This window comes from Henckelia pumila, chromosome 2 (genome assembly GCF_033568475.1).
Source record: "Henckelia pumila isolate YLH828 chromosome 2, ASM3356847v2, whole genome shotgun sequence".
NCBI lineage: Eukaryota > Viridiplantae > Streptophyta > Magnoliopsida > Lamiales > Gesneriaceae > Henckelia > Henckelia pumila.
Genome location: NC_133121.1, coordinates 179,600,443 through 179,615,177, shown reverse-complemented (window position 1 = coordinate 179,615,177; position 14,735 = coordinate 179,600,443). Strand labels below are relative to the sequence as shown.

Here is a 14,735-nt window from a genome sequence, read left to right as displayed (position 1 = left end):
AAAAATCGACCGCCTAGGCAGGTAACAAATGCCTTGACGTTTCGACTTTTATTTAAAAAAAAATGGTTGAACAAATTTACGCATATTCAATAAGCATGATTGAAAAAATATTAATACTGAAAATGTTGAACACTTTTAGGCATATTTTTAAAATTATATGCATTTAGCCGGTGGTTTAAAAAAAAACAAACAACTATATGTTTTTTGAATTAGTTATGTAGAAGTGAGTAACATGAATTTTTTTTAAATGTACATTTATTTTGCCTGCTTAACTAATTTTATTACCTTTAAAAAAAACTAATTTTATTTAAAAAAAAACCAATTTTATTGAATTACCCAAAATTCGTGGATTTTCTAGGGTCAATCACCAAAAATAGACTTCATTCGTGATTGGATTTGAGATGTGAAGAATCAAGTTGGTCGGCTATGATTGGATGATTCCCGTTAAAATTAACAGAGATTAAAAAGAAATTTTGAGATCACGGCCATGGTTTTTTCCAATGACAATCTCAAAGGCTTTGTGTTGTCTCTTCTCTCAAGTGGGTTCATAGGATCAAGCTTTGTAATAAAGAAGAAAGGCCTCAGAAGAGCAGCTGCTGTCTCTGGTGTTAGGGCTGGTACTGGATCTTGTGTTCTTTCTTTATTTAGATTCTCAAATTTTCTTTTTAATTTTTTTTTATATCTCGGTTTTTGTTTTTATGCATGATTGTTGTGGTTCTTGTATTTCTTGAAATTGTATTAGGCGTGGGGGGGTATACGTATCTCTTGGAGCCTCTGTGGTGGATTGGCATGATCACAAGTACGTTTTCAGTTTCCTATATTCAGTAACCGAGTTAGCTTACAATAATTTATTAATTATTATTACAATTATATTATAAATCATGATAGATGATGTTCTTTGATAGTGAGTTTGTCCAAATTGTTATTAAACAGTTTTACTTTCTAATATATAAAAATTGTCTTCGAATGAGGGAGCTTTTGTTGTCTACCACTTTTCAAATATCATCTTCTAATTCTATATATAAAACCTAAGATGGACCGTCAGAGACACGGTAGTTGTAATTAAAAAAGAGACAATTTTGTGGTTTTTATTGAAGTTATATTTTCCTAAATTCTGTCTGGTTTATGAGTTTAATAATTCAGTGATTATCGGTGAGGTTGCCAACTTTGTGGCATATGCATTTGCTCCAGCAGTTCTTGTCACACCTCTTGGCGCATTGAGTATCATTGTAAGGTTAAATATTTCACTATATTTTCTATCTTTCCCTGTGTATTGAGTATAATTCTTCGAGTTCTGTAAATGTTGGTTTTGGTTGCATGTGTGAATGGATTCTTTTAGTGCCGTATTGGCTCACATTATCTTAAACGAGAAGCTGCATCCACTAGGAATATTGGGCTGTGTGATGTGCATTGCTGGTTCTGTCATAATAATTATACACGCCCCACAAGAGCAACCAATCTCTTCCGTGCAGGAAATATGGAACATGGCTACACAGCCAGGTAAGAAAATGCCCTCATCATCAGGGGCGGATCAGGGAATTCGGGAGAGTAGTTCAAGGTTTGGAAACTCAATGGATTTAGCCATTTAGGGGAACATAAAATTCCTTTTTTCTTTTGGGGTGGGAGTATGAATGGATTGATAACAAAATTTCAAATCTTTTTCATCCTAGGGAGACAAAGCCCCCAATCCTTGATGGATTTTCCCCTACTTGTTTTCTCGTCTTTTATGAGGTTGATGTGACATAATGATGGTAAATGAGTTCATTATTTGTTATTTCAGCCTTTTTACTCTACGTGGGCTCAGTCATCATTTTGGTGTTCATTCTTATTTTCTATTTTTCCCCTCAATGTGGACACACAAATGTAGTTGTTTTCACTGGCATTTGTTCACTGATGGGTTCTCTCTCGGTAAGTTCGGAATTTCCAATACAATCATTGGATTTTTTTTATGTGTCCCATTCAAAACTCATTTCCTACGGAATTCAGGACGATTCAATGTCTATTATTCAGGTTATGAGTGTTAAAGCGCTTGGAACTTCTCTGAAGTTGACTTTTGAGGGCAATAATCAGTTACTATACCCGGAGACGTGGTTTTTCATGATTGTCGTCGCAACTTGTGTCGTCACACAAATGAATTATCTAAACAAGGCAAGCAAGGGTTTGGCATATTTGTTATATTATTAATTATTAATGACTACCTTGCATTATCTTCCAACTTGGCTACATACCATGGCACTTTGAAGAGTCTGGTGCAATGTGTCATACCCTGTCCACATCATGTGCGGTAGGAATGTGATAGCTTCATTTAATCACTTCTTGTAAAGTGAAGATGCTATATAGTCTCATCGGCGTGGATCCGTGGGCACAGGGCGTGACACAATGTTGTCTGTTTGCTTATGTTCACACTTCGGTTTTTACACAATGTTGTCTGTTTGCTCAAGATCTATGTTTCCTCTTTGTCTCTAAAAGATGCCACAAATGAATATCCTAAAATAATAGACTTTTCTATGTGTATGAAAAAGTACTTGAAGATGTTAAAGAGAATTGTCACCAAGTTTCACGTCAATTGTAGTATATCTTGAGCAAAAAATTGCAATCTGAGCTTATATGGTTTTGGATTATCACCAATCGAAATTTCCATTAGTGATTACTTTTCAGATTGAGATTTTGCTAAAGGGCTAGCCTGAAAGTATGAAGAGTGAAGATTAAAGGCAAATGTAAAAAGAAAGTCAAGAGAGAGGATTTCCAATAGGAGGTGGCTTCTTTTATAGATGATAGCAAAAATTTTAGGCATAGAAAGGTGATGTTCCACTTGACTAGCGATTAGGAATGCCCAAAAGTTCATTGTTACTGTGCTTAGCCAGGATACTGGAGTCAAATGTCCACTCCCATGTTTTATGTTCGTTATATCTTCACAATTTCTTGGTTTGGGATTTCTTACCTATTTACACTCCAAAAGACTCATGTCATAACTTTTATCCTTTGGATCTCGTCAGCCTCTTAAGCACTCACAACATGTTTATGGTGGTGTAACAGGCGTTGGACACATTCAACACTGCCCTTGTTTCCCCAATATATTATGTCATGTTTACTTCACTTACAATACTCGCCAGCGTCATTATGTTTAAGGTAATATTTATTTATTTGTCGCATCTTCATTCTTTGCATATTTCTCATTTCTCTTTGTACCTCTATTGGAGTTGAAGATCGTCAAACATGAAAGAAAGAGTTTTGGGATATAAAATGAATACATTAACGCTATTGTTTATTTGTTTCTTTCTCTAATCAGTAAATACAACTGACATAACTAACTAACTAAAAGTGGAATACACTATCTCTAAACCTCCCCTCAAGATGGACTCCACAAGAATATGATTATAATCCTAAAATAGAGTCTCTCCTTGAAACTGCTAATTTTATACTTGAGTCTAAATTAGTACTACAAATGAGGCAAGCTTGTCACAGTACGTTGAGAGTAGCTTTGTGGAAGCGGTTGGTCGTGTCATGCCAAATTAACTCAACTCAAATAAATAAATAAATAAATATGTAATATCGTGAGTTCCCACGAGGTGTAAATTTATTGTGCTAAACAATAAAAATAAAAAAAAGCCTTAAAGGGTTTTCTTCAAATTAACTCCTAACAAGCAAATAAAATTAAATCAGTGTTCTAAATGGCGGTCAGGTGGCCGCCTAGGCAGTAGGTGGCCCTCGAGCGCCCCGCCTTAGTCTAAGGCAGTCTATGTAGGCTGTTCGAGGCCATCCGGCGGCGGAGGCGGGCAAGCAGGCGGTCGAGGTGGCGAAGGCGAGCAAGAAGGCGGTCGAGACGGTCAATGATTTTAAAATTCCAGTCAACTATCAAATTCAAATAATTTTAAAAACCAATCAAAGTCAATCAATTTTAAAAACTTAGATATGATAAAAACACCTCTCACTCTCTTTTGTATTTATTTTTGTTTTCAAATGTCCTCCACCATCAGCCGAGACCTAACTCAAACCGCCTTCATCCGCCCTCCGTCGCTGCCGCCATCTGCCACCACCTTAATTATCTTGTTAGTTTGCATTTATATATTTATTTGCACTTTCTCTAGATTATATATATTGTATGAAACATTTTTAGGTATAAACATTATTTAATTACATATATTACACAAAAAACATTTGACTATTTGTAATTACATTGCTTGATTATACATAATTGCCTATTAAAAATTGCTAAAAAAATTCAACCGCCTAGGCGATAGGCAGTCACTGACCGCCCCGCCACCGCCTCCCGCCATTTACAACATTGAATTAAATTCTACCAAAAACTAATAGTATGCAATAACATTATATTAAATGGATTATATATACTTATAGAAACTAATCTTGGTTTCGGTTGACTCCAATTAACTTGATCATCGATGAAATAATATCAATTTATATTCAAATACTATAATTGGAAATTTAAATCATGAGTGCTTTTATTCAAGGGTTCACCACTATGGACTTCCTGAAATCATTAATCATTAATAAAAAAACAAGTGATACCTACTATGAGTTACTGGCCCGGGCGGAAAAATATGTGAAGTTGGAAGAAGTGCAAGTTGTCAGGACTAGGGGTGAGCATTCGGTCGGTTCGGTTACCGACCGAACCGAATTTCTAATAACCGAACCGAACTGAATTTTTATTGCATAACCGAACCGACCGAATTATTTATAATAACCAATCAAAACCGAACCGAATTAAAATCGGTTACGATTTTTTTTTGAAAAAAAAAAAAACAGAATACCTTAGTTCCCAAAAAAATACGTGTACCTTCTTCTTCTCTTCCCTGTTATTCACAGGTTTTAAAAAAAATTCAAATCTCAAAAATGGAAATTGCACTTTCGATTAAGGAATTCTGATCTTGCCTTGCTACAAATTAGTTTTTTAGAGCGATGACGAGAGATGAATTATGAATGATGAACAGAAGCAAGATGGGTTGTCGCCTTGTTGAGAGATAAAAGATTGAGAACACAGATCTCTGGGTGAAGAGAGTGAGATGTGAGAGGAAGATATGGGCGGCTATTCAGTGGGTTAGGAGAGTAAGATGCGAGAGCAATAACTATGGCAGCTGCCTAGGGTTTGTATATTAATTTATACCACAAATAATATATATATATATATATATATATATATATATATATAATATTTACAATATCGGTTAATTCGGTTAACCGATTTAAAAAAATACAAAACCGAAACCGAACCGATTTGACCGATGACCGAATTTTTTAAAACTCAAAACCGAATTTCCAAGATAACCGAACCGAATTTCCGAATTGATTCAGTTCGGTCGGTTAAATCGGTTTAACCGAAATTTTGCACACCCTAGTCAGGACATGTGCCGGAAGAAAGATACACCTAGGATTCCAAAGGACCAAACCCAAAGCCCAGCTCCGCACCATGATCGCCCGTCTCAATCAGAGTTGTTGTGCAGTTCGCTGCCTATACCCCTCTGAAAACGAGCAAGGCCCGAGCCCTCCAGATTTGCGAGGATAGACATCTTGTACAGTGGACACGAGGAAACAATCAAGGACCACACATGCCAAGGTCTCATAAATATTATGACTTCCACAAGGATTATGGGCATACTACCAACGATTGCAAGCATTTGGAACACGAGATCGAGAGGATAGTACAGCATGCTCGGAAATGAGGGTTATACAAATCAACTCTTTTTTTACCCGCTTACTGAACAAACATGAAAAAATTTTATTATCCAAAAAATATAATTAAAAATGAGTTGGCTTGTCTTTATCAAGCTTCAATAGTTGAAAACACATCGAATATTTGTCCCAGAATACACTGAAATATAAATTCCGGAGATAGAATATGCAAGTATTTTATCAATCTAAAATCCTAATCAAGTAAAAGAAAATATGTTAATATAAACTCAAATATTTTCCCTAAGTGGAGTAAACTCTGCAGATTCACTATCTGCGCCATCGATAAATAGACGAACCAATTATAAAACCCTCTTTGAGCAGATTTAATTTTTTCATTGTCGAACAAAATTAAAATATTCGAAATGACATTTTTTGCATGAAAATATTGGCTGTAATGCATTTGAGCTCAATATAACCTCATCAATGATATCTGATTCAAGTTGGACTCAACTTACAAAGACATAACAAATATGATATAATATCAATAAATAAAAATATTTAAAATCCAATTTGTCTTGTATATTACTTTCAACTACCAAATCGAAAAAATTACATTTTATGTTTTAGTAATTAAAATTTTTAAATGGTGATAATAGTATTTCATATTCATTTGACCAAATGATTCTTTATAATACACAAAATCATGACTTAAATAATTCTATCGGTCATTTTCTCTAAATACTAGTACCAAAATCAATATAACTTTCAACCACAAAATCAATCTCAAATTTTATACTTACCATTTAATATAAATACTAATCTCAAGTGGTATTTTTTCTCATTCTAAACCCTAGTTTCCCGTTAAGACCATGAACTTGGTTTTTCTCTGATATCATTTTTGTCTCGCCCTTGCATCGGAGCCGGTGACATTGACGTTGCTTTCATATTAAATCGAAAACAACAAACTTCCTAGTTCAGAATTTAACCAAAAACCTATACGTTATAATGAAATTGGGTCTTGCATCTCAAAATATGAAACATAAGCTAAATACATCAGTGAAAGCTTAAATTCATCAACATAATGAGAGCGTAAAGCAGATAACAAATATTCCAAATTTTTGTTGTCGAGCAGCCTTAAAACTAAGATCTTGAATTATTCTTGATCACCAGCCCCAAAGCATATTCCGCTTCTCGACTTGTTCTTCGTTCTTATCTGGGGAGGGGAGTAAGGGGTGAGTATTTGGAGAAACACTCAGCAAGTGGGGGCCGATTGAATATAACAAGAATTTTGCAATCATATACATGAATTTTTCCAAAATATCATGACATATCATAAACATATCATAGTGTAGCACTAGAATCTCATCTAATTTCGTTAATGGAAAACTAATCAGTCCCTAAGTTTTAATCCTCCAAGGGACGAGACCATGAAACGATTATAATCCCATTCTTTAGGGGCCATGTCATAGCTTTCGGAAGTTTTATCTGTGGGAAAATCTACTCCTAATCAAAGAAGGAAGAAGAGGTGTTTACACCAGGAGGCACAAGGCCCAAAAAGACAAGAGTTAGAGTTGTTATGTCGTGTGGGAAGGAGGGGTCAGGGGAATAAATAAATGGAGAGAGAGAATGGGGAGTTACCAGAAGACCAATACCTCGGGTATTTTTTGGGCTGGTTGAATAAGGAGATCCGGTTGAGGGTGAAGACCCATGTTGGGTTAATTTTTCGTTTGGATAACTAGATAAAAAACACTTTTTTTAATTAATAAATGTGTTTGGATGCACATCATTAAAGTGTTTTTTAACTCATTAATTTATATATATTATTTATATCGTATTTCTAAACAAGTGTACTCCATAAACACAAATCATTAAATTGATATTATAACAATAAAATATTGAAAATCTTAAAAAACATAAAAACAATGGTTAATGCTCACTTTCCATTGACTATAAATTATTTAAAGAAAACCTTATATTTTAATGTCGCCCTTGGATTGGCAGTGAATTTCTCATGACATCTCTCACTTCTTTCATTTCATTAATATTTTCCTGTGTTGGCTCTTGCCACCTTGTACCTCTATCAAGAACATAATCATTTTCACCATCTTGCTCAATCTCTTGTAAATCGTCAATATTTTCGAGTTGTTGTTCAAAAATATTCCAGCCATATCATATCGCTTTAAGAAATTGTTCAAAGGAAAACATGTCACTATAATTTTAAACTGAGTATCCAGATAAAATGTAGGCATATTTTGTAATACCTTCCATCGTGCCTTACACACTCCAAATGTTCTTTCAATAACTGTCCTTAAATTGGAATGATGATAATTAAATACTTCATTTCTTGATCTGAACTTTGGAGCCAATCGAAATTGAAGGTAAAGGATATCTAGTATCTTTATACGGTCCCATAAAACCTTTAAAAGTAGGATAACCGCATCAACTTAATAATATTTATCTGCAAAAATAGGATTTAAGGTCGAAATATAACCTAACTATTATTAACAAAAACCATACGAGATTTGTATCAAACCTTCAGGTGAGATTGGAAATTTTTAGAATCATGAGCAGAACCTTCCCAACCAGCCCATACAAAAGTAAAGCACATGTCGAAGTCGCATACAACCATAACATTTGTTGAAGTAAACCCTTTTCTTCAAATGAAATCTATTTGCCTGCAAGGCGGAACACGAATGCATATATGTGTGTCATCTAGGGGTGTTTACGGTTCGGATAACCGTCCGAACCGAATCGAAACCGGAAATTCGGTTTGAACCGAAAACCGAACCGTTAATTCGGTTCGGTTTTCGGATTTTTGGATTTTTGGATTTCGGTTCGGTTCGATTTTTTTCCGCGGTTAACCGAATCGAACCGAAAAATCGTTTTTTTAAATTTTTTTATTTTTATTAATCAATTAATATTTGGAATGGATCAGTGTTGCATTATACACGTATTTGCATTATATATTATATTATTTTTTATAAATTAATAAATAATTATTATTGAAATTTAAACCGTTAGCAGTTTCTTTGTTCTCAGTGCAGTTATTTTCAAATACATTTTTCGAAGTAGTAAATCACAAATATTTGATTGAATCAATTGTTAATTTTTCCCAAAAAATTATTCATTATAACTAAAAATATTTAGTTTTTTTTTAAAAAAAACCGCTTAACCGAAAAACCGAAATAATTTCGGTTAAAACCGAACCGCTCAATTTGATTCGATTTTCGATTCGGAGTTTCGGAGAATTTTAACCGAAATTTCGGTTCGGTTTGGGCAGTTTGGCCCGAATGAACCCCCCTAGTGTCATCAATAGCTCCTATACAATCTTTAAAATAAGGCCAGTATTTTTTATCATTATTAAAATATTCAAGAACATCTGTAAATTTAGGATCGACAAGTTTGTTGATATCTCTCGACCACTTATGTTACGGACCAGTTATTGGTGGGCCTTGATCCAAATAGCCCATGAGTCTTAGAAGAGTCTAGAAACAGGGCAATAAGTAAATATGCGAGGGAGGAGAGTTGATTATTCATTCAGTTCATTTTCTTAGCGTGAGTATTAACTAGCTTGTGCTAGGGACTAGCTTGGCTAGGGCACAAAGATTTTCTCTGGGTTTTCTTTTCTATAGTTTGTTCATCTTTTATTATTATATAAAAAGTGTGGTTGTAACAACTTTCATATGGAATTTAAAACACTGTGAGTGTTGAAAATGCTCTTGAACATTCCTAACAGAAGCAGGCCCACCTTTTCATATATATCAAATCCTTTTGTTACCTTTAAGCTATAATTTTTTAGCAGATCATCACATAGTATATAAAACACTTGTTTATTCATTCTAAACATTTCAAAACATCGTGTCTTATTGCCATTCAATATCTCTGCCACCCATTGCACAGTCTCATTATTTCAGATAAGTTGTGCCCACAATGGAAAATATTTTCTCATACTTCAAATACATTCTATGTTCAAAAATTAAAGCATAAGTCGGCCGATGGGAGAGAATGCTAAGGAGAGGAGAGGCTGATATCTCATCAAAAATATTTGAGAAGAAGTCGAAATTGCGCCTTCTCCTCGAGAGAGTTTCTGCAGCGTTTCAACATATGTTTGTCTTTAGCCTTACTCGAAATTTTATTAGATAACTCCAGTTTTTGGGGTTTTACAATTCCTCCTCCAAGCTGCAACGTCCAGCCCTCTTCTTTCCTCTCAAGACTTGGAAAATCATTTCATTGATTGCTTAGATTTGGTAGAATCTCGATAGTGCACGGCCCTTCACTTTCACAGTTTCACTTATATGCCATCAAAAACCATGATTAGGAACCATAAAATTAATTTAAACAATTAAAATTCTCGTAATACTAATAAAATTAACTCAAGAAAATATCTTAAAATATAAACCCATCACTTTGTCAAAAATTGACTCGACATCGATTAAATTCGAGATCAAGTTGCTTAAGTAGCCATTCTTGTTGAGCTCCATTAGTAGATTCTGTAGTACTCAAGCTCACTTTTATTACTTTTCTTACATTTTATTATTTTCAGTATTTTTTTAACTTACTAAGACAATCTTAATTTTTACATAAATTAAATGCTTTAAAAGTAAATTTTTAGAAATTGAAGGGTGTTTTGGTCAATATATTGCTAAATCTCAGCTTGAATGTTGCTTGAAAAAGGCTAATTAGATGCTAACCTGTTAGGTCACTACCTTGCCATACATCTAACGGTTGACATTCAACAATACATGCGGGGTCCAACACTTTTTTTAGTGGACCCCACATGTATTGTTGAATGATCATCCTTAGATCTATCATGGGGCTAGTGTCCTTGTAGGCAGCATGAAATATTCCCTTGAAAAAATATAGCTCCTAGATCTTAGGGAAGTACCGAATATTGATTTTTTTAACAAGTCATGACTGGGATGCTATTTGAGAGCAAATGCACCCACGCCAAGCCTAAAAAAGAGGGATGCTTGGATGCAACCCCTTGCGGGCATTGCCTGCAAGAGATCCAATTACTCATATTTTTTGCATGCCTGGAAAAAAAAAAAAAAGACCATGCAGGGGTAGCATCGAACGAGCCAAAAAATAGGTTTGTGTTTTGTACTTGAAAATGAACCTGCGTCAATTTGTCTCCATGAAAACTTCCTTCTAGGCTGAACTTCGGATAAGAATTACATGGAACTGACTAGAGTCTCCTTCAAGATCTGAGATCCAAGTTTGAAATTTTGACACAGCCCTTGTTCTTGAACATTATGTGGTAGGATTGGGAGGGCCAAAGTGTTGGGAGTATTATGTCAGAAATATGTGGTTTCATTGTCGTGCTGTCAGGGACCTTGTTGTTGCACGCTACCAAGGATTTTGAGAAAAGTTCATCTTTTAGAGGTACATACTGATCTGCTCTTGGGAATAAGCAATTTTCAGTTTTCCACATATAAAATTCACCTTTTCGTTGTTTTTTGTATGGCTTTCTTGCTATACATCAACCCATTTAGGTAATTATACTCCACTGTCCCCAACATTATCCTCCAGACTATGTAGTGGAAACGGGGAATTCCTGGCTCACGAGGTTGAGGAGCAAGATTGTTTATGTGATGAAGAGGCCTGCATAAGAAGGCAGTGACACGACAAATGGATAACTCTCGTTGACTTGTGGCGAGAGCATAGAACACAATATTGGATAGAAATAAGTGCCTCGAGTTGAATCTACCAACCAAAATGGTGAACGTAATTTTGCATCCGGTCTTGTGAATATTCTTCAGTTTGTGCAATTTATGGACTTGTGTTGTTACCTTAAGAACTGCTAACAATAGCAGTTTTTTGTTTTTTGTTTTTTTGGCTGACTTTGATATGATGATGATCCGAAGACCTATTGAAAATTGATACAGTAAAGTTGATTGATGCATATGTTTGTATTTGGTATTATTTTGAGTGTGTACAGGATTGATTCGCTTTGCTTTTGCATATCCGTCTGTAAAGTTTCTGATTCTTTTATGTTGTGGGATGTACAGAGGAGGTGAGTTTTCTTTTTGAGATTCGTGGGACAAGGTTTTACCTGATTGCTGATAGAGAAATGCTTCTGAAAATTAGTGTAAATTACTAAATTATACGTTCATTGTCGGAAATGCATATGTTGCTTGGCATGCAACATTATGTCTCGTAAGCAAAATTACTTTTGAAGGATATACTTTTGGTTTAATGATTTGAATTGTCTGCTATAGTAATAATTACAGTTTTCCAATTAGCAGAGCTAATGTTTGTCAGTATTTATGAATGGGAATTTCTTTTTCCATGATAACTTGTTCAATTTCTGATTTGGGTTAACTAAGTTTTCAATATGTGGTTTTTGTGTATTAACTTTTATTTTTAGTTATTTTGGTTTAATTGTTCGTGTGAGACTAGAAAAATCAAATATGACATCAAAAAATACCGACATAACTTCGAAAAAATGTTGTTGTGTCACCAAAAATGCTAAACCAATTCATATATATCTACATTAAACAACTTAATTAAAAAACGAATTCATTTCCAATACATAACATTCTTTTGCCCGAAGCAATTTCCTTGCCAAGTCTCCCACCACCTTCTCCTCTTCCTCTCCCTCTCCACCAAATGCCGCCCGCACCAGGTCTACGGCGCTCCAACCCTCGACCTCCTCGCTGCCTGCTGACCATATGACCGCCAGCGTCGCCCCTTCCATCACCTTCCTACAACCGGGAAACTCCATCTTCTCTGAATACCACATCTTTATCCTCACCGCTGGAAATCTACCACTGCACATTCCTCCACTCCCCTTCAATTCCTCGATCTGTTGTTTGTTCATACAAAGCCGACCCTGATCACTTTCATCCGAAACCACCGCATTTTCGATCATTTTCTGATTCTTCACGGTTTCTCGAACCAAATGATGCCTTGCGGATGCGGCGATCAAACAAGAAATCGTCCATATAATCCTCTGCTTCATTTCGCCATCAGAAATCACACGCTGTTGGTGGAAATTCTCCTTGTTTTCAGTCCAGGATTCGGCTCCAAGTATGACGCAGCTGCGCAGTTGGTCCCCGAAATCTGCCTTCCACTTAAGAAAAGTCTTTGATGGTTTTTGATTACCATGGGACGGTAGCCTGACGTGAAGTGCGCGAATTTCTTGGAACGGTTTCAAAACATCATTTGGTTGATAATAGGAGGAATCATTTTTGCTAGACTTGAGATTGATCATCTGAGATATGAATTGGCCATGGAACGGTTTCATGAGGGATCTGAATACAGGATTCATGAAAGTTATTTCGCTGGTGACAGTTTCCTTTCCGAGTGTGGCTTTTGTGGGAGACATGGGGAGGAAAACTTGAGAAACACGAGGAACTATGGAATGAAAACTTCTGCACACAGACATGGATATGCAAAGAGATTTTGCATCTTGTAATTTTCTAAATATTAATAAAACAACATCATCTGGCAATTTGTTGAAGGAATTTTCATTGGAATTCATGTTTCAAACGAAATATCTTCTGCTTCACAATCAAACCAGAGTATTAAATTTGAAAGGAATTAATTATTTCTTGATATCTTTTCATCTTTTTGAAATATTATAATAATGTGTTTTGCTTTTCTAGGATTGATAGTTAATATTGTGTTTTCTATCTATATCTTTGATATATTTTAAACTATGAATTATTTTGATTTGAATTGAGATAATATAATATTCCTAGATTTAAAATAGGGAAAATTGCATATATCATCCCTGTGAAATCGCGTGTTTGCTGATAACCCCTTATGAAATTTTTTTGAGCTAGAAGCCCCTTATCATTTTAAATCTGTAGCATACACCTCATTCTGGCTAAAAAATGACTAAAATGTTCTTAATGTTATAAGATAATTTAATATTAAAATATATTTCGTGTATGACAAATATTATGATAAAATAATTATATATAATTTTCATAGTTATTTAAATAAAATTTGATTATTTTATTCAATTAAATATAGAATTATAAAACAAAATTAATTTAATTATTTATTTAAGTAAGGGTATTTTTGTCAATTTTTAACTGAAAATGGTGTGTATGCTACAAATCTAAAATCACAAGAGCTTATTAGCTTAAAAAAATTTCATAGGGAGTTATTAACAAACTTGGGATTTCACAGGGGTGATATATGCAATTTCTCCTTTAAAATATGGTTGATTGGATTAATTATATTAGGAGATATTATCACTTATTCAACTTTTATATTTATCTCCTAATTTAAATTACTTACTTTATATTTATATGCAGAATACAGAGCGAGAAAATATAGAGTGCACAACAGAGAACTTCCACGTAAAAAATTCAAAGACGCATTCACGAGAAATATAGAGTGCACAAGAGAGAACTTCCATGTAAAAAATTCAAAGACGCATTCACGAGAATCAAGAGCTCTGAATTAAAGAAAAATATTGGAGATTTCACAGTCGTGGTTGCTGTGTTCCTGTATTGCCGTGACGCTTTTCGAGAACACTTGAAAATTACATATAGACAAGGGTATTCTTCTAGAGAGAGTGGTTACGTGTAACTTTATCTCTATCTTTTTTTAAATAACGATTTTAAAAAAAAAAAATTATTGGAGGTAAACAAAAGCCCTGTTATCATCCATTATGCCGTGTTTGGCTAAATTGGTTTAAAAGAAGGAAAGTTCATAATTTTAATTTAAAACGAGTTGTTAGATAAAATAAGATAATTAAAACTACATAGGATGCATCTATACGTTTTAATTTCTTTGTTTTAAGTAATTATATTTTTATATATATCTATTAACTTTTTATTTTATTTTATAATGATAAGATTAATTTAAAATTAAAAAATATAGATAAAGATAAAAATATAGTTTATTAGAACATAATAGTTTAAGATATTTTTATGTTTTTTATTTTTATAAATAAATAAAAATAGAATATTTATGTGATAAGACGTGAAATTTAGTTATTATGAACCCCTGCTTCAATTTTAATAAGACACCATAGAAGATAGTATGCAATTTTTTTTACGGTTAAAACTTTTGTAATTTATTGCATAAAAGAAAAGTCTTTCGTTATAAGATTAATCAATCATAAAGAAAAATTTTTATGCTCCCAAATA

The 14,735-nt window shown here is 34.1% G+C and overlaps 2 protein-coding genes across 7 annotated transcripts; one reads left to right on the top strand and one right to left on the bottom strand.

Moving 5' to 3' along the window:
* Positions 1 to 367: 367 nt before the first annotated feature.
* Positions 368 to 14,197, top strand: LOC140879367 (probable magnesium transporter NIPA3). Of its 6 annotated transcripts, XM_073283048.1 has the most exons (9): positions 368 to 617; positions 743 to 799; positions 1,144 to 1,234; positions 1,340 to 1,500; positions 1,781 to 1,908; positions 2,011 to 2,148; positions 3,037 to 3,129; positions 10,890 to 11,010; positions 11,121 to 11,550. In XM_073283048.1, exons 1-9 carry the CDS (start codon positions 488 to 490, stop codon positions 11,246 to 11,248), a joined length of 1,047 nt encoding a protein of 348 aa, XP_073139149.1. In that variant the 5' UTR covers positions 368 to 487; the 3' UTR covers positions 11,249 to 11,550. The 6 variants fall into 6 exon arrangements, with proteins under 6 accessions (XP_073139149.1, XP_073139150.1, XP_073139154.1 ...); XM_073283049.1 differs by lacking the exons at positions 10,890 to 11,010; positions 11,121 to 11,550 and adding an exon at positions 13,896 to 14,197; XM_073283053.1 differs by lacking the exons at positions 10,890 to 11,010; positions 11,121 to 11,550 and adding an exon at positions 11,637 to 11,762.
* Positions 12,118 to 13,146, bottom strand: LOC140879368 (F-box protein At4g18380-like). The gene has a single exon (XM_073283054.1). The coding sequence runs from the start codon at positions 13,109 to 13,111 to the stop codon at positions 12,131 to 12,133; it is 981 nt and encodes a 326-aa protein (XP_073139155.1). The 5' UTR covers positions 13,112 to 13,146; the 3' UTR covers positions 12,118 to 12,130.
* Positions 14,198 to 14,735: the final 538 nt, after the last annotated feature.

Bases quoted from the DNA above. Each gene is read 5' to 3' on its own strand.
- LOC140879368 (XM_073283054.1), bottom strand. From the start codon at position 13,111: ATGAATTCCAATGAAAATTCCTTCAACAAATTGCCAGATGATGTTGTT.
- LOC140879367 (XM_073283047.1), top strand. From the start codon at position 488: ATGGTTTTTTCCAATGACAATCTCAAAGGCTTTGTGTTGTCTCTTCTC. The intron at 1,235-1,339 runs GTTAAATATTTC...GGATTCTTTTAG, and splicing joins GCATTGAGTATCATTGTAAG to TGCCGTATTGGCTCACATTA. The intron at 2,149-3,036 runs GCAAGCAAGGGT...GTGGTGTAACAG, and splicing joins AAATGAATTATCTAAACAAG to GCGTTGGACACATTCAACAC.